We start from the raw sequence: 23,074 nt of genomic DNA, 5'->3' as shown, positions 1-23,074 counted from the left end.
TGTTAAAAGATATGAAAAGGAGGGGGCACCTGACTGGAAGTGATGCATTAACAGGTTTCATATGTGAAGGAATCTGTTCAGAAATGATATTTTTTTTTCAGTTAGCTTCTTTTATCCCTGTGGAGCTTAAAGCACTCTACAAAGTATGAGTATTGTCACAAATCTGGCAGTTGCGGTTGTGAAATGCACCATCTATTTAAGAGTGTGCAGACATTTAGGCTAGATAATCCTAAAACAGCTGAGGGAATTCAGCAAGACAAATAGTTGCCCAAATCTGAGCTGAATCCTAGATGTAGACTGTAGAGCCTAAAAAAGCAGTATTGTCACCTCTGAAAGATGGTACTTTCAGCACCATAGTCTTTCTCCCCACCATCGTGGGGAATTGGTCTCTGTACTGAATCAGTGCAAAAATACCACCACCTCAACCATCAGCTCTACTTCAAGCAGCATGAGTCTTCTCTTGAGGTTTTTCAATCTATGTACTAACTGGCCCACTTGCATCTGATGAAAGCTCAAGACCCTGAGGTTATACAGGCCTGGGTTTCATGAACAATGCTCTTTTGTTTTAAGAAAGTGTTATGGACTTACATACAGATATTTTTATTATAGCAATTATGTACATTAAATTACAAAATATACCATTCAAATTCTGTTATATAACTGAACAATGTATGTCTTTGTACAAGAAACTTCTTGTGCATCTTTTAAGTTTAGTTTGTTGTATTGGATTATTCAGGGCTCCTTTACTAAACAGCATCTTCTATTTAAAATGGCATTGGATATGGAGGACCTTAGTGCTGTTGCTTCAGCACTTGGATGCCTCAGATATGCCTGGTTCCCACACCTAGCACTACAGTCCTTCCCAGCAGCTTCCCCTGCTCTTCCAGTGAACTGTAAATCCCCAGCTCCAGCAATGCCTGATACATTTGTAGGCGGCTCTAGCCAACTGTTGCATTCTGTGAGAACTTGTGATGTATACAAACCTTCACAAAAACCACTCAGCTGCTGTTTAGTTTGCTTGAGCCTAGATTTACAAAAATAAAACTTATGAGCTTCCTACCCCCTGTGCAAATGACACTACCTGTGCCAAGGGGAGAGATTCTACACCTAAGCACTACAGTGGCACAGCTGTAGCGTTTCAACTGTAGACAAGCTCTGAGAACTGCTTAAAACAAGGAATCCATGTGAATTAACAAAAGCAACTCTAGTAAGTGACTGGCTTCTCTGGAAAGGGTTAAATACATGTACAGTCACAAAATTGGTGGCACAATAAGCTGGTTGTTTCTCCTTTGGAGATGTCTTACTATTGTTTAATGATTCATCTTAAGGGCGAGTTTTAACTGTGGCTAACTTCTTTCAGAGGCCGTGGTAATCACCACCCTGTTCATTGGTGTTTCTCAGTGAGCCAATCCCCATTTTAGCTTGATCCTGCTGTAGTATAGTTAAATCATGCATTGGGTTAGCCTCAGAAAAGGACAATTCATGTTCTTGGACATCCAGTACTACCCCTCAGACCTTGTCCATTCTTGTGAGGTTGGAAGGGAATGAGGGATGTAGCAGAGGTAGAGTGCCAGAAATGGTAGAGTGGGCCAGTAGCAGTTTTGTAGGTGGATGGAGCAAAAGGAAAGTTCTCGTCCCCTCAAGCTGGCACAGTTCCAGTACCTCTTACAGCAGTGCCTGGTTATACAGTAATTCTTCCTCTTACTGGAAAGTGCACACAACAGTGCTCTTTGAAGTACACCTGTCTCCTTTTGGTGCTACTTAGTCATAAAACCCTATTATGCTAGAGTTCTAGAGCTTCTGTATGATGCTAATGTTAGACCCACAATAGAGGTCTCCCTATGGGATGGGGAGCAAGCAGATACCAGACACAGAGTTGGTATATAATACTCTAAATGCTCTTCAGTGATTACAAAAGTAATCTTTACTCACTCCACATTCACACCCCAAACACACTATAACAGAGAGCAAAGGTCAGAATAGTCCCAAGGGCTAGTCAAGGTTCCTTCCATCAGGATAAAATCATAAGATGGGGGTAGCCGGCAAAACCACATCTATATCCATACAGGACTCTGGATCAATAAATGACTCCGATTTGCAGAAATCATAGGCATCCACTTATAGTCCATTCTGTTGCGTCATCTGTTCTTTGCCTTTGTTTACTAGGCCTTCTACCCGCACAATTCCAAAGAGACAATCTTGGGCAGAATGCCATGATCCAAGGCATGCCATTTCCTCCAATTCTTATACAATTTTACATCCACTGTTTCTTTTTTTTTTTTTGATGACTCTCTGTATTTTTCTCAGAACATAAGATTGTTTTTGCACAGAGTTGTAATAGACCTTCACCTTAAGTCCTTGCTTCAGTTGCTAACTTGAAATGCATGCATTCATGTCAAGCACATGTCATTAATGCCAGGCCTCAATGACCTATAACATTACATGGATATATGCATCAATCTCTCTCATCTCGTAACACTAACAGTCCTCATCCCTGTTGTATAGTGGGATCACAAACACAGAGATGTCATCGTAGGATGCCAGGCTGTTGCCATCCAAAATCCACTGATGGCCATTCTTCTTCCCCCTTGCCGTGTGCACCAGGCACCTGGCCAGTTCTGAAAACCTGCAACAAGAAAACCAGGTTAGTTTGGGTTTATCATGGATCTCTCTCTCAAGGACTTAATACATGGCACTGCCATTGTTCAAAGCATGACCTGGAGCCTGACTGACACCCTCTTATCACCCCCCATGAAGGAGGCATCGTCATCCCCATTTCACTGAGGGACAAATAGAAGTGATGGCTTTCCCCAGCCCCCCAAAGGTCTTCCAACACAGAGGTAGAAGTTAGGTGCTTTTAACTCCCATACTTTTGCTCAGACCAACCCACTCTGTCTCATGTCACTGGGACCACAAATGATGTGTGACAGGGCATGGCCAGATGGCTATAGGAAAGTAGTGAGAAACAGGTATGTTAGCCCCAGGCTAAACAAACCCCTGTTACCATGGTAACCAAATGGCAGTTGCTCCAGGTTAATCAAGACACCTGGAGCTAATTAAGATCCTTCCAGAAAGCAGTGGTGACAGCTAGGTTGATTGGGACACCTGAAGCCAATCAGGGGCTGGCTGAAACTAGTTAAAAACCTCCCAGTTAGTCAGGTGGGCACGCATGTCAGGAGCTGTAGGAGGAAGTCACGCTGTTGGAGAGACTGAGCAGTACACACTATATCAGGCACAAAGAAGGGGCCCTGAGGTAAGGGTAAAGTGGAGCTTGAGGAAGTGGGGGCTGCTGTGGGGAAGTAGCCCAGGGAATTGTACGCATCCTGTTTCTAAAAGATCAGGTACCATAGTTGATACTATCAGGGTCCCTGGGCTGGAGCCCGGACTCTCCCATATCCCCCCCCCGATTAATCACTGAGACTGGGAGACAACAGAGAGCGTGCAAGGGAGGATAGCTTCTCCTCACCTACCTCGCTGGCTTATGATGAAAATGGCTCAGTAGGCTGTGACCCTTGCCTCTAGAGAGAGAGAGAGGGGCTATGTGGAGGGTCACAGTGAGCCTCTGAGGCTAGCGAAATCCATCAGGAAACGTGGGACCCACGGAGACAAGGACAGAGCTTTGTCACAGATGCTAATAATAATTATAAAGGAGGGAGGTCAGTATCATCCCCATTTTACAGATGAGAAAACTGAGGCACAAAGTGGTGACATGACTTGCCCAAGGTCAGTCAGTAAGCCACTGACTGAGCCAGGAATCCCTAGGTCCCCTGGTTCCAGGCCCATGCTCTGTCCATTGAGCCATGCTACCTCCCCATGTATCTACATCGACAGTCTCCAATAGCATGACTGGTCCATGGGCTTGGGAATAAGCAGCGAGTTTGGATGGCTACAGGAATGCTGATTAACATCTGACCAGACTACACTGGCTGATGGTACAGCAGGGCCACAATGTTCCATAAGAGAGTGGGAGGATAAGCCAATGTGGTTTGAGTACAGCAGCTAATGCTCTAGGAATTGAATTTAACACACAGGGGCAAGACATGTTAGCCAGAGAGTGGAGTGATTTGTGACTTCACAAAACTGTCTTCACTGTGAACATGAGCAGTCCCACAGCCAAAGCAGGGGGAGAGAGAGGGCCTCTCTCATCTCCATGCCAGCTCCATGGGGTAGTAACAGCTAGAAAAGTTCAGTACTACCTGTATGGGTCTGTTTTGTTTTCATCAAGAAAGCTCCTGACAATCTGGGCCATCTCTTCATTGGACAGAATGTCCCAAAGGCCATCAGTTGCCAGGACAAGGACATCATCTTCTTTAATGTTACACGAAGCAAAGTCAAACACTTTCACCTAGAGAACAGTTAGTAATTTACTTAGGTTTCCCCCATCAGTTCTAGTACATAGCAAATGGTATTCTTAATGTTTCCTCTAGTATGTTTGGCCTCAAAAATGTAAGCAAATCCTATCTTTCTTTGATTTCCCTGTTTAAGGGTGGTCATGCTTAATGAACCTCTTAAAGGCACGTGGCTAAGGGTTGTCCATGAAGGTGGGCCTATTCTGCCATAGTCAGGAAGCCTGAAGAGCATTTGAATCCCAAACTAAATAGGTCATCATTGTTTATAACAAGCTGGGGCACTAGCACCACTCTAGTGGATTGTTATAAAAGGCTGGTGACTGCACCATTGAACGGGTAAGCTTAGAATGAGCAAGGGGTTGCTCCTCTGAAAGAATCCTGGGCTATGAAAACACGTGAAATATACGTGAAACTTTCCCAATCCCTGTCCTCTCTGCCCCAGCCTGTGCTGTTGGATTAATACCACCCACTGGAAGCTGTGCAGTATGCAAACCAATACCAAGTTAGGCTGAGTCCTGCTGCTTCAGAAAGGAGGTTCCATGACCCAGTTCTGCTAAAGTGGGATCCCTAGTTCTGGCAGCTGGACTCTTATGTTCACTATCACAATCCTCACTTCCCCTTTGTCACTTACCTGGGGGATGCAGGAGAGGAATGGTTTAACTTCAATGTCTGTGTCAATAACTTTCAGCTGATGATCCCCCAGCCCTCGCGATACAGCCAGGGTCCCCAGCAAGCGCGTCTGGAATGGAACAAAGCCGTGTGTCAGAGCAACCCAGAACTCAGTGCTCTGAAGGAGTTCTGTGACTCTGGGTGTTAGTGCCTCTTCTCAGGCAGAACTGCATAAAGGCCACAGGCCATGCCGCTTGGCACAGAGCATGGGACTGACGGGAGAGAAAAGAACCCTTGAGACAGAGTCTGATTCTGCCTGGTCCAATATGAGCAAAAAGTCAGAGGGGCCAAATGCCTGTGGAATGTTTTCATTGACATGAATACACCTATCCACTAGATCTTGGTTTGGACCAAAGGTCATGGGTTGCTATGGAGATTCGGTCTGCAGGAGGTGGGGCTGGGTTCAGGGCTCTTCTTCAGGCCTAGGGAAGCCTGTAGCTGCAACTTCCTTTGATTTTTGGGGAACAACAAAGGTAAAGGAGATTCTCAGCTTTTACTTGCAAAGGCAGGTTCTAGTCCTGTTCCTTCTGGAGAGCCTTGCAAATATAAAGCAACGTAAGCCACTGCAAGGGACTAGCAGCTGGACTGCTATAGCTGGAGTGACAAAGTCCCACCCTGAGATGCATGCACTTGCTACGCACAATGGTGGCCACACAAAGAATCCTGATACTTCCCTGAATACCTAGGCCCCCATGCACAGTGAGGTGATCATGGTGGATGACAGGAATCAGTTCTGTTTGGAGGCAGAGGCAGCAAGACACTTGTGTAGCCCTGCCTCAAAGTGTTAATGCTGGCTCTGGATGTGCTTGTGTGTGAAGGTCAATGCTGAAAATGGTTTCCCAGTTAATGTAGGAAGATAGGAAGTCCCAGGCTGGACCTGACCTATGGTCCATCTAGTCCAATGTCCTGTCTCTGAAAGGGGCCAGCAGCAGATGCTTCAGATGAAGGTGTAAGAACTACACACACAGGTCTCCTCCTGCTCTCTAATAGAGGCAGGTATAAACCCTGAAGCAGGATGTTTAATATCCCTTCCAAAAGTTTGGCTGTCATTAATTGTAACTCTAGGTAGTCTTGATATCCACATAACTATCCTCTCCCTCTTTGAATCGTGTTGAGTTCTTGGCCTCGGGGCAACGCCATGCCCCCAGCAGGGATTAGAAAGCACTGCCCATTTGCAATGCAGGCTGATGAGGCTTACTGGCTGCTCTGTGTTTGGGGGATTGGGCTGCAGGGGGAGCCATGGTAGTGTCTGATGTGGAAGGGTCTCAAGAGCTTCTCTCTGTATGGGATGAAGAGACCATGTAGGTCAGCTACTCCAGGGCCAAGCCCCACAGCATTACTTATAACTAAATTAAAGAAGGGGTGCTGAGCCGCTGTTGCTGTCTTGACAGGCATAGCTCTGTAAGGCTCTTGCCCTCTCAGTGGGTAGGGGGTCTGTAGCAAATTCAGTTACCTGCTTCCCATGGCCATGGATAAGAGGGTACTTGAGGTCAGCTTTCTCCACTGTCTTGTATCCCCTAGAATAAATATAATATGTCATCAGCTAGCATTTCATTTACTTAAAGGCTTTTCTGTGGGGCCCATCACCCAGTGTGTAAGCCTCTCAACAACAGTGAATTTGTCCTCACAACACTGCCTGTGACACAGGCACAGAGACTAAGTGATGCACCTGAGCTTACACAAGGACTCTGACAAAGCTGGGATTTGACCCCAGCTCTCTTGAGGCTTGGTCCAGTTCCTGAGTGACAAGACCAGACCCTTCCCCTCTCACTTCTCACCGTCTGTACCCCTGCTTGTGCACCAAGACTGGGCTTCCTGGCCATATACCTAGAGAGATGAGGTGCAGAAGGGCTTTTATGCTGTAGACCGTCACGTCTCTGTCCTGAGCCCATCGTTGCCCTTCCTCGTAGATAGACAAGAACAGGTGGCTTGCTAATGGCTGGCAAGCAGCCTCCTGTGAGACAACAGTCTCCCTGGGCAGTGCTGAACTCAGGTGTGTCTCTCTATCCTTACTGCTTGCACTGCATGTGGCCAGTACAAACACACCAACCTACTCTGTGCAAGGAAAGGGGCTGGGGGAAGGAATGTGGGAATCACCTGTCCATAAGCATTTTGCACTGGTTGCCATCTGACAGCTATGCAGTGACAAAACAAATTGGTGGCTAGGATTCTGCCTCACTCAAGTCTCCCTTGTTGGCACTTGCAGTAGAGGAGTCCAGAATTTAACGTAAACTCCCTCCTCAAGGCGAGTTGCCCCTGGGTAGATGTTGAGGCCCATTGGCAGAGCAGCTTGCACTGTTGTGGTGGAGAGAGGACGTCAGGCTCTAGGGTATCAGTCCAACTCCTGTCACCAGTGCTAAATTCACTTGTCCCCTCACAAGCAGCATTCAGGATCAGAGGGTTCGTGCCAGCACCTCCCCTTTCTTTGCACCACACCTCCTCGCTTCCAAAAGTGAGCTCACAGAGACACCCAGGGAAGGGAGTGCAATTATAAGGGTATCTCTACATGTCGGAGACTCACCATCCAGCCATGGAGTAATCCCGATAGAGGACCTTCCGGCCTACGTCGTTGCCTTTCAGTCTCCTAGGAAACTCAAACCGGGTGAACTCCTCTGCCAGGAGCTTGGGGCAGAGAAAGGCCTAGAGAAGTAATCAAAACGGAATAGTCGTCTCAAGGGTTAAGGACGACATTCGCCCCGGACTCGTGGATGGAGCCCAGGGCTGGAAGTCAGCAGTGGGGTTGTGCTCTGTTCCTTGCTCTGTTGCTGACGTGCAGTATGATTTTAGACAAGTCTCATCATCGCTCGGTGCCTCAGTTTCCCCATCAGTAGAACAGGAATAATGACACTTAAGCTTAAGATGCTTGAAATCTACATATGGAATATGCGATGTAAGAGCTAAGTAGTGGTATTATTCGCCAGGATCTGCTGTAGCTCAGCCATCATTACTCCTTCTTGGGGGCTGTAGAGCCTGGACTTGATCCCCTTACCTTCCAGTGTGGCATTTACTATTGCTGAAGTGCAAGCTGATAGAACCTGTATTTTCTGAGCTCCATTTACCACCCACTCAAGCTGGTGTTAGGGGGTGGTCTCCTTAATTTGGCCATACTGCATTTACCAGTTCCCCAGCACTGAAGAGGCAGTGCACCACAAATGCTCTTGACAGCCTGGACAAGATCCATGATGTTAGGAGGAGCTTTGATGCTGGGGGCACTGACTAGGCAGTGGCTGATGAAGGGCACATGCTCACCTGTACAATCTCGCAGGAACACACATTCATCATTACAATACATGCAGGCAGCTAAAAGAAGGCACCACTCACCAGCTGCTGGATTCTCTGCCGCTCTGTCTCTGGGGTGAACTCACTGCTCAGGGGCACGACGCTCTGTTTCTGAACAAGGATCGCCCTGCATGGAAAAGAGAGGAGGTTCTAAGCCTATAGCCATCAGGAAAATGCTCTCTTACCTTGAATTTAATCTTCGTTTACAGTACTCCTCCTCTGAGTCAGTAACTGCAGTACAGTCGCTCTCTGCTCCCTCCTTCCTTATATCCCTACTGAGTGTTTTGTTCCCTGGGGTCAGGTACACACCAAAACACCTGGGGCCCAATTCATCACTGGTGTCAGAAGGTGAAAGTCCAGTGAGGTCAAAGTTACACCAGGAATGAATTTGGTGTATGGGCAGATGGACACAGCTGGCCTTATTCAGTGTTGATGTAACTTCCATAATTGCATTCTTACACCAGAGCAGAGTTTGGCCTGGTCAGTTTAAGAATGACACAACTTTGTTGGAGGAAGCAATGGACTCACAACTGATGAGGAGACTCTAAAATCCTCCTCTGCTCTGTATTTGAATGCACCCACAGGCCAGGATCAGGAAGAAGGGACATATACAATGCTTGTGTCATACTGGCCCAGCTGGAAGTGGTATTAGCTGCAGCTTAATGGATCTAGAACCAACAAAGCCATTGGGGCCCCTTAGCTTGGTAGCTCCTTTCATGTTCAATAGCTCAATGCTATCTGCACATTGCCAGTTAGAAATAGCCCTGCCTGCCTGCCTGTCTGTAAACCTGTTACATTGTGGATGCAAGGGAATTCTGTAGGGGCTGCACACTGCCTGAAGGAATATATCTTACCCATTGAGCCATATCCATGTGCTCAGCACCCCGTAAGCCAGCATGCTGTACCCACTCACTGAGCCTCCTGCAAAATCCACCATGAGCTGGGGTCTGAACTCACCTGCTGTCCCCAGCATTAGCCACATAGAGCTTTCCCTGTAGGTAGAGGGCAGCCAAAGCAGTGCAGCCGCCTGACTGATTACAAGCTTCCATCTCTTGACCAATCACTTCATCCTGTTGGTGTGAACAACTCCAGTTAGTGACCTGATCTGTGGCAGTATAGCTCTCAGGAAGGGCAGTAGACTAAATCCAGGATGGTGACTACAGAACTGATAAAACGATAGTGGGGAATGGAGATATTGCTCTGGCTGCCAGAGCATCGCAGGACCCAAGTACGTGACAGATCTTAGAACCGTTGGACGCCAGAGTGTGTTGTAGCAGGTTGAAGGGAAGATTTTCAAAGTTAGGCTCCCAATTCCTATCTCATAGAACTGGAAGGGACCCCGAAAGGTCATCAAGTCCAGCCCCCTGCCTTCACTAGCAGGACCAAGTACTGATTTTGCCCCAGATCCCTAAGTGGCCCCCTCAAGGATTGAACTCACAACCCTGGGTTTAGCAGGCCAATGCTAAAGTCCATGGGAGTTGGGCACCTATCTCCTCTATACCCTTGAATATCTCCCCTTAACTTCCCAACAGAGGCCAACTGAGGGCTTGTCAATATGTGCAGTTGCACTAGTTTAGGCAGGATGTACACAGATTAAGTTAACCCAGTGAAAACGGTTGTGTGGACACACAGTCTAGTCGGGTCTGGACCAGGTTTATTTCAGTTTAGTTTATGTCAATTAGGATCAGGCTTAAGCTAAACTACAATAAGCTGCTCTTAAACCAAACTAAGAGTGTGGATACAGGGGTTGCCTAAACCACTGCGTGTTTGGGTGGCATTAGAGAGATCAATCAAGAGGGGAGGTGTTTGGCCCTGCGGGAGGCTGCAGATCCAAGTTTGGGCAGTGTGAGTGCAGACTGGTTTGTGAGACACCAGATAAGAGTTGGGCCTCGCTGTACTAGATGAGGAGAATTGTCTCACTGTCCTCCAGCAGCAGTGATGGAGGGAGAGATGGGGCCAGTCTGAGTATCACTGGGGCCTGAGCAGTTGCTTTCATTGTTTGTGGCCATCCCTGATACTGGGCCTGGGAGGAGCAGCAGTGGTGCAATTCTCTGGGTACCAACGGAAGGATCACTCACACACTCCTGGAAGGCGTTCTCCAGTGCTCCAATGACCACGTCTTCCTGCTGGATTTGCTTTTCCTCCACAAACTGGGGGTCGCTGGGGCAAATGCAGCAGCCACTCAGATGCATGGGGGGCTGAGCTTCAGTGATGCCTTCCACCACCTCCTCCAGCTTCTGCTTGATGCAGTAATGCAAGTAGTTGGAGGCGATTATTGCTGCGTCTGGGCCACCGTGGCCATCAAACAGGGCCCAGTAATAACCAACCAGATACTAGTGGGAGAAGAAGAGTGAAGGTGAGAGGGGTTCTGTGCAGGTAGCAGGAGCACAGCCTGGAACTTTTGACGACAGGTTTTATATATACACCTCTACCCCCAATATAACGCTGTCCTCGGGAGCCAAAAAATCTTACCGCGTTATAGGTGAAACTGCGTTACATCGAACTTGCTTTGATCCGCCGGAGCGCGCAGCCCCGCCCCCCCGGAGCGCTGCTTTACTGCGTTATATCCGAATTCGTGTTATATCGGGTCGCGTTATATCACGGTAGAGGTGTACATATATATGTGTCCGGCCAGCATGGCATATACATAACCCCTGTGGCTTTTTCAGATTCACTAGCACATCATTTGGCCTCCCCAACATACAGACTGTGCTGAGCCCTGGGAAGTTTTCTGAACATTCTTGTTTTACTCCTGGCACAGAATCGCGGTGGTGCTCTGCAGGGATAATGCTGAGTTCATGCCTCCTGTAGTCTTTCATGGGAAATTCAGGACATTTATTAACAAAACCAACCAACAAAACCATTAATGCTCTCACTGCATGGCTAAAAACCATGAGGCAGCATTTCTCACCCACAGCAGGAGCTGGTCATCCTTTGCCATCCACAATTGCCTTTCCCCACATGGCTACGATGCAGACACAAACAGTCCACTGACAGCAGCCCAATGATGGTAAATGACATGGCAAAACAGGTTGGAGTAGTTAATGAGAGCCCACATAGTTAGGGATATCAAGGATATTTGTTTACTAGCAACTGGCCACATGACGGCAATGGGATATACACTGAGAACAGCTTGTCTCCCTCAATGGGACTCTTGAAAGGCAGCAGCAGGTAGACTCATACCATCTGTATGGTCAGAGCAGGTGGGCCTCGCACCGTCTAGATGGCCAGAGATGGTGGAACCTATACTATGTGACCTGTGGCTGCTTCCACCCCAGGGCACTGCCGTGCTTCTTCAGATATCCTCTTTCAGTGCCTAATCCAAAACCCACAGAAGGGAAGGCTTTCCATTGCTTCCCATGGGGATTGGAACAGGCCCCCCGAGCCGATCCCCAAGGCAAGGGTGCTCATCATCCAAACAGATGCGTATGAAGGATCAGACAACTCAGCTAGGTTCCATGGTGAGTGGGGAACTAGACATACATCCATACATGTGATACAGGTAGATTTGACAGAACATATGGAATCACCTGATTGGAGCAAAGAATCAACCAGTCCTGCTCCTCCTCCATGCCTATCTCCCTCCTCCTGACAGATATCTGACAGCATGTTGCCTGGTCCTCATTGAATTCCGATTTCTCTGCATTGATGACTCTGTGGAGACAGACACTCCAATTAACTGGGAAATTACATACATACCTGGCATTATGCGAGGTCCAAGACACTTGTGTAAAGAGCCTCTGGGGAATATTATAGTATTGCTGTGTTGCCAACTCTTGTGATTTTATCATGAGTCTGATGGCATTTGGTGTTCTTCGACCTCTCGAGGTCCCTTCCAGTCCTACAGTCTATGAATCTATGAACCCCAGCTCCTGGAGTCATGGGATTGTGAGAATCTCAGCTTGTTTTTTTTTTTTTTAAACTATATTTCTGGCCCTCCTGGCTGCAGAGAAAAACTGGGAAACATGACCCCCAATGGCTCAACTGCCAGAAGGCAAATACAAAGAACCCAACACTTAGCTTTTTAAAGTCAGTCTCATGTTTTAGGGGACAGTGAATCATGATTCTGAAATGCTTTGTGAAGCACACAAGGGCAAGTCAATTCTAGGGATGGCTCTCCTAGGAGTCTGAGCAAATACAGAAAACTAATTACCAGGAAGAGCCCCAAGTCATTTATTGGAGATGGAGATGTCCCAGGCATTAGGAGTCAGTGATGTCAGTCATTGCATACAGTCACTGCCCTTTTTGCTAGTGCAGCTGTGTACATAGATGGTGGTTCCAGTATCCATTCTGATGCAAAGCCTGAATGGCTATATGTATAATAATAGTACTTTGCAATTCTCTAGCACCCTCCATTCAAGATTCCAAAATGCTTTATAAACATTCAGTGAGTTTAGCTTCACAGTCCCACCTCAGAGGTGTGTGTATCATTAGATACACACACACACACACCCTTTACAGATGGGGAAACTGAGGCACGGAAAGGTTAAGGCCTCCATTTCCAAAGGTGTCCACTGATTTTCGGGTGCCCCACTTGGGATCCATAAGGCCTGACTTTCAGGGATCCTGAACACCCCCAGCTCTCTTTAAAGTCAGTTGCAATTGTGGGCGCTCAGCACCTCTAAAAACCAGTTCACAGTGTCTCAAGTTGGCCACCCAAAACCAGAGGCACCCAAATCAGTGCAGGCTTTCGGAAACGTAGGCCTTGCTCGAGGTCACCCAGCGAAGGTGGAGCAAGGAATGGAATCCAGATCTTCTGATTCCCAGTCCTGTGCTCTGACCACTAGACCATGCTTGCTCCCTTTTCAACCTCAGTCATCTCTGTGTCATATGACAGTGATCTAACAAACAGGGCCATTATGCAGGAACAAGGAAGGAGCTGAACTGGGAGGGAGAAAGCTTTTTATTAAGAGCATAAATGTCAGCAAGTGATTGGCGATACGGAAAATTATAGTGTGATAATCTATTATGTGTACAGCATGGAGTGTCTGTGTCAGAGCCTGGGCTCTCTGTGACCTTCTCCTGTTGGCTCCGGGAGCACTGGCATTTCTGGCAGGCATGGTACTAGTACCTACGCCAGGACTTGTACTGTGTCTATGTCCCTGCATGATCTTTGTTGTTGCTTGCATCTGTCCCAGTGTGCCTTCTTTTAAAGGCCTCTCTCTCTCCATGTTCTGGCTGGTATTCACATCCTAACACCAACAGGGCCAGACCCGTGCTTTTGCTACACTGCCTTGCACCACTCTGGCAGTACTAAGCAGCTGTAATGCCAGTATAAATGACCCCCAAAGGGTTCCCTGGGTGGTGCAGAGCTGTTCGTGTTGAGCACCAAGATGAACCCTATCAGGTAAGGATTTTGAGACTGTTTTTGTAAGTTGCTCTGCACTGCCACGGGAACATGTGGCCCAACAATAAAGCCCAGTAGAGTCGCAGGACAGGACTACTGGAGTCTCATCGTCTTGAGCTGTCCAGCCAGTCTTACTGCTTTTAAACCCTTATTGCTCTTCTACAGAGTGGAACAGGCAGTCATTACCATCCAGACGCTTCAGGCCTGATTCTCTGCTTACACCTGGCACAGCAGAGGGGGAGATGGCAAGGAGCCAGTACACACCCTTGATTTTTAGCTCTGGTCCCGGCTCCGGCACATTTTAGAGCTGCCTGGGAGCTGCTCTGAATTATGTCAGTTGGCTGGCGCCCTAAGAAGCTTTGTGCTCCAGCCATTCCCCTTATCTGCCCAAGACATATACCTCCCCACCCCAAACATGCCCCCTACTCTGAGAAAGTAGTTCTCAGGAGCCAGTTCCACCAGCTTGTCACCTGCTGGGGACTCAGCCCACACCAGGGGAAGCAAGGGAGGTTTCCACTCCTGTTGCACTGTAGAGTAGGCCAGAGAACTTGGCCCTTTCTTGGCCAGGGATGAAGTGAACAGCTTCTGCAACCAGCAGTATTGTTAACCCTAAAAAGCAGCCAAAGTCCAAAGTCGCTTTGCTCTTCTCCAGGGGGCTGATCTAGTCCTGGCTGGCACAGCGAGCACCTCATTGATTTATTTCCTCAAGTTGGCATCTGCATGATTAGAATTCTTCTGCTGTTTTCCTTGGAGCAAAGAACTAATGTCTCCTCCTCCTGCCTGCAAGCCTGGCTGCCACAACACCACAGTGCAGCCCGGCCTGCCTGTTCCAATGCTAGGAATTACTCTGAAGAGCCTCGTTTGACCAGTTCTCTGCAGCTTTGAGGTTTCTAGTAGACCTTGTGCAACTCAATATAAACAAAGTCACCACAGAGGACGGGAGGAACATTCAAAAGGAAGGGCCAGATCCTCAACTGAAGGAAGCAGGCGTAGCTTCACTGAAGTGGTGTGGATTTACACCAAGGGATTTACACCAGCTCAGGGTTTATCTCCAAGAGTCGAAGAGTGATGACAGCACAGGAACTGAGGCTCAGGCCTGTTGGAAATGCGTGAATGAGTAAAGCTGGGGGGGATGGATCCTTCAAAGCCCACAGTGGCTCCCTCTTCATTTGAGTGCAATTGCAGGTGTGATGACATTGCTCTATGATGAGCTTGGATCCTGGCACCTGAGAGGCTGCCTGTCTCCCCATTCACCTGAGCTTGGTTTGGCTGGCTTTACAGGACACCGTTGCAAGGTGGGCTAAGCCCTTGCCTTCGCTCTTACTTACAGCCGTGGAACCTTTGCCTATAATCATGTCAAATCTCCCCAGCTAAGCAGCACTGTGTGTGGAGAGCATTTGGCTGGGAAATCTCCTGTGTGCTACACAAAGCAGTGCTACTGATTCACTAGGGGTGCTCTTCCCCGCCACCCGAGCCATTGCCCTGGTACAGACTAAGGCAGAGGTGGGCAAATTACGGCCCATGGGCCACATCTGGCCCGCGGAACCGTCCTGTCCGGCCCCTGAGTTCCTGGCCCGAGAGGCTAGCCCCTGGTCCCTCCCCCACTGTTACCCTTCCCCCGCAGTCTCAGCTCGCCCTGCCACCGGCGCAATGCTGAGGCAGCGCAGCTGCAGAGCCAAGGCCTGACCTGGTGCTCTGTGCTGTGCGGCGCGGCTGCCTGTCCTGGAGCAGCCACGCCGCCAGCCACTGGTGCTCCAGGCAGCGCAGTACGGGGGTGGGGTGGGGGGGGTGGCTAGAGGGTAGGGGAGTTTGGGGGGTGGACAGGGGCCGGGGGTGTGGATAGGGGTCAGGGCAGTCAGAGGGCAGGGAACAGGGGGGTTGAATGGGAGCAGGGGTCCCGGGGGGGCAGTCAGGAAGGAGAGGGGGGGTTGGATGGGGTGGCGGGGGGCAGTTAGGGGCTGGGTGTCCGGGGACGATCAGGGAGAAGGGGTGGTTGGATGGGGCAGGGGTCCTGGGGGACAGTCAGGAAGGAGAGTGAGGGTTGGATGGGGCGGGAGGTCCGGAGGCGGTCAGGGGACAGAGATCAGGCGGTTTGGATGGGGCAGGGGTCCCCAGGGGGCCATCAGGAGGTGAGAAGCAGCAGGGGATCCGATATGGGGCAGGGGCCGGGCCACCCCTGGCTGTTTGGGGAGGCACAGCCTCCTCTAACCGGTCCTCCATACAATTTCAGAAACCCGTTGCGGCCCTCAGGCCAAAAAATTTGCCCGCCCGTGGGCTAAGGAGCTCTCTGCTGCCAGATGGTGCCATCTCTCTTGCACTGGTACCCTGGCCAAACTCCAACAGCGATAGTTACATTCTGCCTGTAAACTTCTCCCTGCAGTTTCAAGTGGCTGTGCCTTTCTTTTTCTTCCCTTCCTGCCCTGAGCAGCTGTGTGGTGCTGCTAAGCGGCCGATGGGATCCCTGGAGAGGGCTTTGAGTCCTTTGGGATGAGAGGCAGGAGAGAAATGGAAATACTATGTCATCCTAATTCTCTTGCTTCCTTTCTAGCAGTCAGGAAGATCTGGAGCCTTCAGGGTAGAAGTCTTTGGTCTGGCACTAGCTGCTGATGCCCTGCTGAGTGGCAGTCCATGAAGACAACACTGGTTATCTCCAAGCAGCTCCTAACTGGATAGTCGTTCTCTGATCATCTCTGCCTCTGCTGCTGAACTTTTTGCAGCTCTAATGGGAGCTCGGGGAGTCCATCCTCTGGCCCCAGGGGCTGTGTGAGCAGCAGCATGCAGGCACTATTTCTGTTGACATGCTCACACCCCCTGACAGGAGAACCCTCTCTCTCTCCTACTCTGTAGCAGTGGGGGGGAAGATCTGACTTGACTGCTCTGCACGTTTTCAGAAAGCTATTTCACCATGCTGCAGTAAACTTGCAGATCTTTCTAACTCCGTCCTAACGTCCTGCTTTCGTCTCCCTGGCACGTTCCCACAGGGGCCAGGACCACTAGAGGCCAGAGGGACTCCCCCTGTTAGATGCTGAAAGCACTTCTAGCCCCAAACCCTAGTTACTAGAACTGTGGCTGGTGTCTATAGCCAGTTAGACAGATCCGCTGGCTGGGTCAACAACAGATACAAGGAGGGGCAGGGGAGAGAGGACAAAAGCAGTAGTACAGGATGAAGAGCCAGCATTTGCATTTCCTCCTGGGCTTCAGGACAGTCAGTATAAAGCTGCTGTGGCATTAAAGCTGCTGATTCCATCAGTTTTGCTCCCCCGCCCAGCTGTAAGCAGACCCATATTCTCACACACGCGCGCGCGTCTTCCAGGCTCAGCCACGCACCGGATTCTCCCCCAGTAACCCTGAGCAAAGGGTACTCACTCCGCGTAGCCCGTCCGCCACTGCAGTGGCTTGTCCCGGGGGGGGCTGTAAATAGGCCGCTTGCCCGGAAGTCTCTCCCCGGAGCAGACTCCGCGCAGGAACTTGGGCCGCCGGGCAGCTGGCAGCTGCTGCTCCACCCGCCGCCTGAGGGACTCGGCGTTCCCTGGGTTTGCTGCGGATCCGCTTCTCAAAAAATGCTTCTTGAACCAGACTGAAGACATTAAAAAGGATCGCGAGGGGGAAACCACGTCAGCTTTGTGCTCTGCCCGCGACTGCTCTCTACAACTCAGAGACCAGAACAGAAGTTGGCTGTGGGACGAGTCATAAATGCTAATGCAGGGCTCTGTGCAATCAGTGACCTCAGTGCCTGTGAGTCAGCCACACACACGCGCTGACTGCAACAAGAACTCAGTCCCCTGCTTCTCCCCACGCTTTGAACAAGCCCCCGCAATACCCAGAACCGCACACAGGCTGTTGTTCCCCTTGTTACTTAAGGGAAGACTTTGGTCATTTGCATTAGCAAGAATGCAGCCCTGTTAGGTTGAATCATAGTATATCAGGATTGGAAGGGACCTCAGGAGGTCATCTAGTCCAACCCCCTGCTCAAAGCAGGACCAATCCCCAGACAGATTTTTACCCCAGTTCCCTAAATGGCCCCCTCAAGGATTGAACTCACAACCCTGGGTTTAGCAGGCCAATGCTCAAACCACTGAGCTATCCCTCCCCCCTCTGAACAAATATGGGGAGGGGCAGTCCCTACCCCAAAGGGTTTACAATCTAAACAGGACAGACAGGGGGAGTGTTTCAGTGCTAGCCATAAAAAGAAGAACAGGGGTACTTGTGGCACCTTAGAGACTAACACATTTATTAGAGCATAAGCTTTCGTGGACTATAGCCCACTTCTTCGGATGCATACGAAGAAGTGGGCTGTAGTCCACGAAAGCTTATGCTCTAATAAATTTGTTAGTCTCTAAGGTGCCACAAGTACTCCTGTTCTTCTTTTTGCGGATACAGACTAACACGGTTGCTACTCTGAAACCTGTCAGTGCTAGCCATGTTAGTCTGTATCAGCAAAAACAAGGAGTCCTTGTGGCACCGTAGAGACTAAGGCCTGGTCTACACTACGAGTTTAGGTCGACTTTAGCAGCGTTAAATTGAATTAAGCCTGAACAAGTTCACACGACGAAGCCCTTTCTTTCGATTTAAAGGGCCCTTTAAACCGGTTTCTTTACTCCACCTCCGACGAGGGGATTAGTGATAAAATCGGCCTTAGTGGGTCAGAATTGCGGTAGTGTGGACGGAATTCGACGTTATTGGCCTCCGGGAGCTATCCCACAGTGCTTCATTGTGACCGCTCTGGACAGCACTCTCAACTCAGATGCACTGACCAGGCAGACAGGAAAAGCCCCATGAACGTTTGAATTTCATTTCCTGTTTGCCCAGCGTTGAGAGCACAGGTGACCACACAGAGCTCATCAGCACAGGTAACCGTGATGGAGTCCCAGGATCGCAAAAGAGCTCCAGCATGGACCGAACAGGAGGTACGGGATCTGCTCACCACATGGGGAGATGAATCAGTGCTAGCTGAACTCCATAGCAGTAAACGAAATGGCAAAATATTATAAAAGGTCTCCAAGGCCATGAAGGACAGAGGCTATAACAGGGACGCACAGCAGTGCTGCGTGAAAATTAAGGAGCTAAGGCAAGCCTACCACAAAGCCAGAGAGGCAAACAGAAGGTCCGGGGCAGAGCCGCAAAGATGCCGCTTCTACGCGGAGCTGCATGCCGTGCTAGGGGGTGCAGTCACCACTACCTCAACCGTGTGCTATGACTCCTTCACTGGAGAAACACACAGGGAAGCGGGTTCGGGGTACGAGGAAAATGAGGATGAAGATAATGTAGATGGCTCACAGCAGCAAGGAAGCAGAGAAACCGGTTTCCCCAACAGCCAGGATATGTTTATCACCCTGGACCTGGAGCCACTAACCCCCGAACTCACCCAAGGCGTGCTCCCAGACCCTGAGGGCACACAGGGGACTTCTGGTGAGTGTACCTTTGTAAATATTACACATGGTTTAAAAGCAAGCGTGTTTAATGATTAATGATTAATTTGCCCTGGCAATCGCGGCCAATATAGCTACTGGAAAAATCTGTTAACATGTATTGGGATGGAGCGGAAATCCTCCAGGGACATCTCCAGAAAGCTCTCCTTCATGTACTCCCAAAGCCTTTGCAAAAGGTTTCTGAGGAGGGCTGCCTTATCCCGTCCGCCATGGTAGGACACTTTACCACGCCAGGCCAGTAGCACGTAGTCTGGAATCATTGCATAACAAAGCATGGCAGCGTATGGTCCCGGTGTTTGCTGGCATGCAGACAACATCCATTCCTTATCGCTCTTTGTTATCCTCAGGAGAGTGATATCATTCACGGTCACCTGATTGAAATGGAGCGATTTTATTAAGGGGACATTCAGAGGTGCCCCTTCCTGCTCTGATGAACAGAAATGTTCCCCGCTGTTAGCCACGCGGTGGGGGGGAGGGGTGAAGTGATCATCCCCGATAATTGGGTGTGGGGGGGAGGGGGGTTAGTTGGGTTTGTGCTGCATGTTAACCCGGAAACCCTCCTTTTACATTGCAAACCCATTTTAAATGGCCAACCCAATGGGTGCTTGGTATGGGAAATGAGGGCGCTACTGTTTGAAACCATTCCCACATGTTAAGAAGGTTAAAAAAGCCAAAAGACTGTGGCTTACCATGGCTGCCTGCAAGCCGAAATCTGTTGCCTGGCACTGCGTGAGTGATCTCTCACACCAAACCGGCAGGCCCTCAATATAAGAGGAAAAATGCGACCTTGTAACGAAAGCACATGTGCTGTGTAATGTGAACAGCAAAATTTAACGTGAAAGAGTGTACCCATTGTTCTCTAAAATGTGTCTTTTTTTAACCACCTCTCCCTTCTCCTCCACCAGCTGCAAATGTTTCTCCTTCACAGAGGCTAGTGAAGATTAGAAGGAGAAAACGGTGGACTCGGGATGATATGTTCCCGGAGCTCCAGATGTCCTCCCACGCTGAAAGAGCACAGCAGAATGCGTGGAGGTAGTCAATGTCAGACTACAGAAAAGCACAGTATGAATGAGAGGAGAGGTGGCGGGCTGAATCGCGGGATGAACAGAGCAAGTGGCGGGCTGAAGATGATAGGTGACGTCAGCTTGCAGACAGAAGGCAAGAGTCGATGTTCCGGCTGCTGGAGCATCAAACTGATATGCTCCAGCGTATGGTTGAGCTGCAGGAAAGGCAGCAGGAGCAGAGACCGCCGCTACAGCCCCTGTGTAACCAACAGCCCTCCTCCCCAAGTTCCATAGCCTCCTCACCCAGACGCCCAAGAACACGGTGGGGGGCCTCCGTCACTCCACCCCAGATGATTGCCTGAGCACCAGAAGGCTGGCCTTCAATAAGAGTTAAAGTTTTAAACTGCAGTGTGTCCTTTTCCTTTCCTCCTCCCCCACCCATCCCGGGCTACCTTGGCAATTATCCCCCTAGTTGTGTGATGAATTAATAAAGAATGCATGAATGTGAAGTAACAATGACTTTATTGCCTCTGCAAGCGGTGCTCGAAGGGGGGAGGGGAGGGTGGGGTGGTTGGTTTACAGGGAAGTAGAGTGAACTGGGTGCGGTGGGGCGGAGGGTTCATCAAGGAGAAACAAACAGAAGTTTCACACCGTAGCCTGGCCAGTTACAAAACTCGTTTTCAAAGCTTCTCTGATGCGCACTGCGCCCTGCTGTGCTCTTCTAACCGCCCTGGTGTCTGGCTGCGCGTAATCAGCGGTCAGGTGATTTGCCTCAACCTCCCACTCCGCCATAAATGTCTCCCCCTTACTCTCACAGATATTGTGGAGCGCACAGCAAGCAGCAATAACAATGGGGATATTCTTTTCGCTGAGGTCTGAGCGAGTCAGTATGCTGCGCCAGCGCGCTTTTAAACGTCCAAATGCACATTCCACCACCATTCGGCACTTGCTCAGCCTGTAGTTGAACAGGTCCTAACTACTGTCCAGGCTGCCTGTGTACGGCTTCATGAGCCATGGCATTAAGGGGTAGGCTGGGTCCCCAAGGATCACGATAGGCATTTCAACATCCCCAACAGTTATTTTCTGGTCCGGGAAGAAAGTCCCTTCCTCCAGCTTTCGAAACAGACCAGAGTTCCTGAAGATGCGAGCATCATGTACCTTTCCCGGCCATCCCACGTTGATGTTGGTGAAACGTCCCTTGTGATCTACCAGGGCTTGCAGCAGCATTGAAAAGTACCCTTTTCAGTTTATGTACTCGGTGGCTTGGTGCTCCGGTGCCAAGATAGGGATATGGGTTCCGTTTATCACTCCACCACAGTTTGGGAATCCCATTGCAGCAAAGCCATCCACTATGGCCTGCACGTTTCCCAGAGTCACTACCCTTGATATCACCAGGTCTTTCATTGCCCTGGCAACTTGGATCACAGCAGCCCCCACAGTAGATTTGCCCACTCCAAATTGATTCCCGACTGACCGGTAGCTGTCTGGCATTGCAAGCTTCCACAGGGCTATCGCCACTCGCTTCTCAACTGTGAGGGCTGCTCTCATCCTGGTATTCTGGCGATTCAGGGCAGGGGAAAGCAAGTCACAAAGTTCCATGAAAGTGCCCTTACACATGCGAAAGTTTCGCAGCCATTGGGAATCGTCCCACACCTGCAGCACGATGTGGTCCCACCAGTCTGTCTTGTTTCCCGGGCCCAGAATCGGCGTTCCACGGCATGAACCTGCCCCAGTAACACCATGATTTGCACATTGCTGGGGCCTGTGCCTTGTGAGAGGTCTATGTCCATGTCAATTTCCTCATCACTCTCGTCGCCGCGCTGCAATCGCCTCCTCGGCTGGTCCTGGTTTTGCTTTGGCATGTCCTGGCTCTGCATATACTCCAGGACAATGCGCGTGGTGTTCATAGTGCTCATAATTGCCGCGGTGATCTGAGCGGGCTATGGCGTCTGGTCTGAAAAAAGGCGCGAAACTAGTATCTGACGGACGGAGGGAGGGAGAGAGGGAGGGGCGAGTGACGACATGGCGTACAGGTACAGGGAATTAAAATCAACAAAGGTGGCTGTGCATCAGGGAGAAACACAAACAACTGTCACACAGAATGGCCCCCCCCCAAAGATTGAACTCAAAACCCTGGGTTTAGCAGGCCGTTGATTTCACGGAGGGAGGGGGAAGCAAATGAATACAGAACAAATCTATTTTTTACATCTTAAGCTGGCAGACAACGGTGCAGCATGACTGATAGCCCTCGGCATCTTCTGGGTGCTTCTCAGAAAATACTGGGCGCTTGGCAGAAAATAGCATACTACGACTGATAGCCATCATCGTCGAGACAGTTCGATAGGACTGAGCATGTCTGCCCATGTCTGCCCATGATTGACAGCCACTGCAGTACGATGACGACGGATACCAATCGTAATATACCATCTTCTACCAAAAGGCAAGGGGCTGCTGCTGTGTGCCATGCAGCCCCACGTCTGCCAGCCCCACATCTGCCAGCACCCAGATCGCCGATGAAGGCTACTAGTCATACTGCACCATCTACTGCCAAAAGGCAATTAGCTGCTGCTGTGTAGCAATGCAGTACCACGTCTGCCGGCACCCAGAGGACATATGGTGACAGTGAGCTGAGCTGAGCTGAGCGGGCTCCATGCTTGGCGTGGTATGTTGTCTGCACAGGTAACCCAGGTAAAAAGGCGTGAATCGATTGTCTGCCGTTGCCCTGACGGAGGGGGAGGTGCCTGACGACATGTACCCAGAACCCCCGCGACACTGTTTTGTATCATTCAGGCATTGGGATCTCAACCCAGAATTCCAATGGGCGGCGGCAACTGCGGAAACTGTGGGATAGCTACCCACAGTGCAACGCTCTGGAAGTCGACGCTAGCCTCGGTACTGTGGACGCGGTCCGCCGACTTAATGCACTTAGAGCATTTTATGTGGGGACACACACAATCGGCTGTATACAACCGATTTCTATAAAACCGGCTTCTATAA

The 23,074-nt window shown here is 49.8% G+C and overlaps 2 protein-coding genes across 4 annotated transcripts in view; one reads left to right on the top strand and one right to left on the bottom strand.

Moving 5' to 3' along the window:
- WDR82 (WD repeat domain 82) overlaps positions 1 to 20,586 on the top strand; it is a 57,187-nt gene extending 36,601 nt beyond the window's left edge. For 2 of the 3 annotated variants that reach the window (XR_010589122.1, XM_065551317.1), the window contains one exon: positions 19,979 to 20,586. Coding sequence is in view for 1 of the 3 variants with exons in the window: in XM_065551317.1 (XP_065407389.1) it covers positions 19,979 to 20,008 (30 nt within the window). In the remaining 2 variants the exon portion in view is untranslated. Of the gene's footprint in view, positions 1 to 2,505; positions 17,192 to 19,978 lie in introns of those variants that run through there. The other variant, XR_010589121.1, reaches the window with a different exon arrangement.
- PPM1M (protein phosphatase, Mg2+/Mn2+ dependent 1M) lies at positions 585 to 17,231 on the bottom strand. The gene is made up of 10 exons (XM_005285293.5): positions 17,011 to 17,231; positions 11,828 to 11,951; positions 10,376 to 10,630; positions 9,255 to 9,367; positions 8,340 to 8,424; positions 7,540 to 7,658; positions 6,472 to 6,535; positions 4,981 to 5,088; positions 4,197 to 4,345; positions 585 to 2,626 (listed from the first exon to the last, which is right to left on the bottom strand). Exons 1-10 carry the CDS (start codon positions 17,229 to 17,231, stop codon positions 2,479 to 2,481), a joined length of 1,386 nt encoding a protein of 461 aa, XP_005285350.1. The 3' UTR covers positions 585 to 2,478.
- Positions 20,587 to 23,074: the final 2,488 nt, after the last annotated feature.

This window comes from Chrysemys picta, chromosome 7, assembly GCF_011386835.1.
Source record: "Chrysemys picta bellii isolate R12L10 chromosome 7, ASM1138683v2, whole genome shotgun sequence".
NCBI classification, from domain to species: Eukaryota; Metazoa; Chordata; order Testudines; family Emydidae; genus Chrysemys; species Chrysemys picta.
This window is presented reverse-complemented; position numbering and strand designations above follow the sequence as displayed.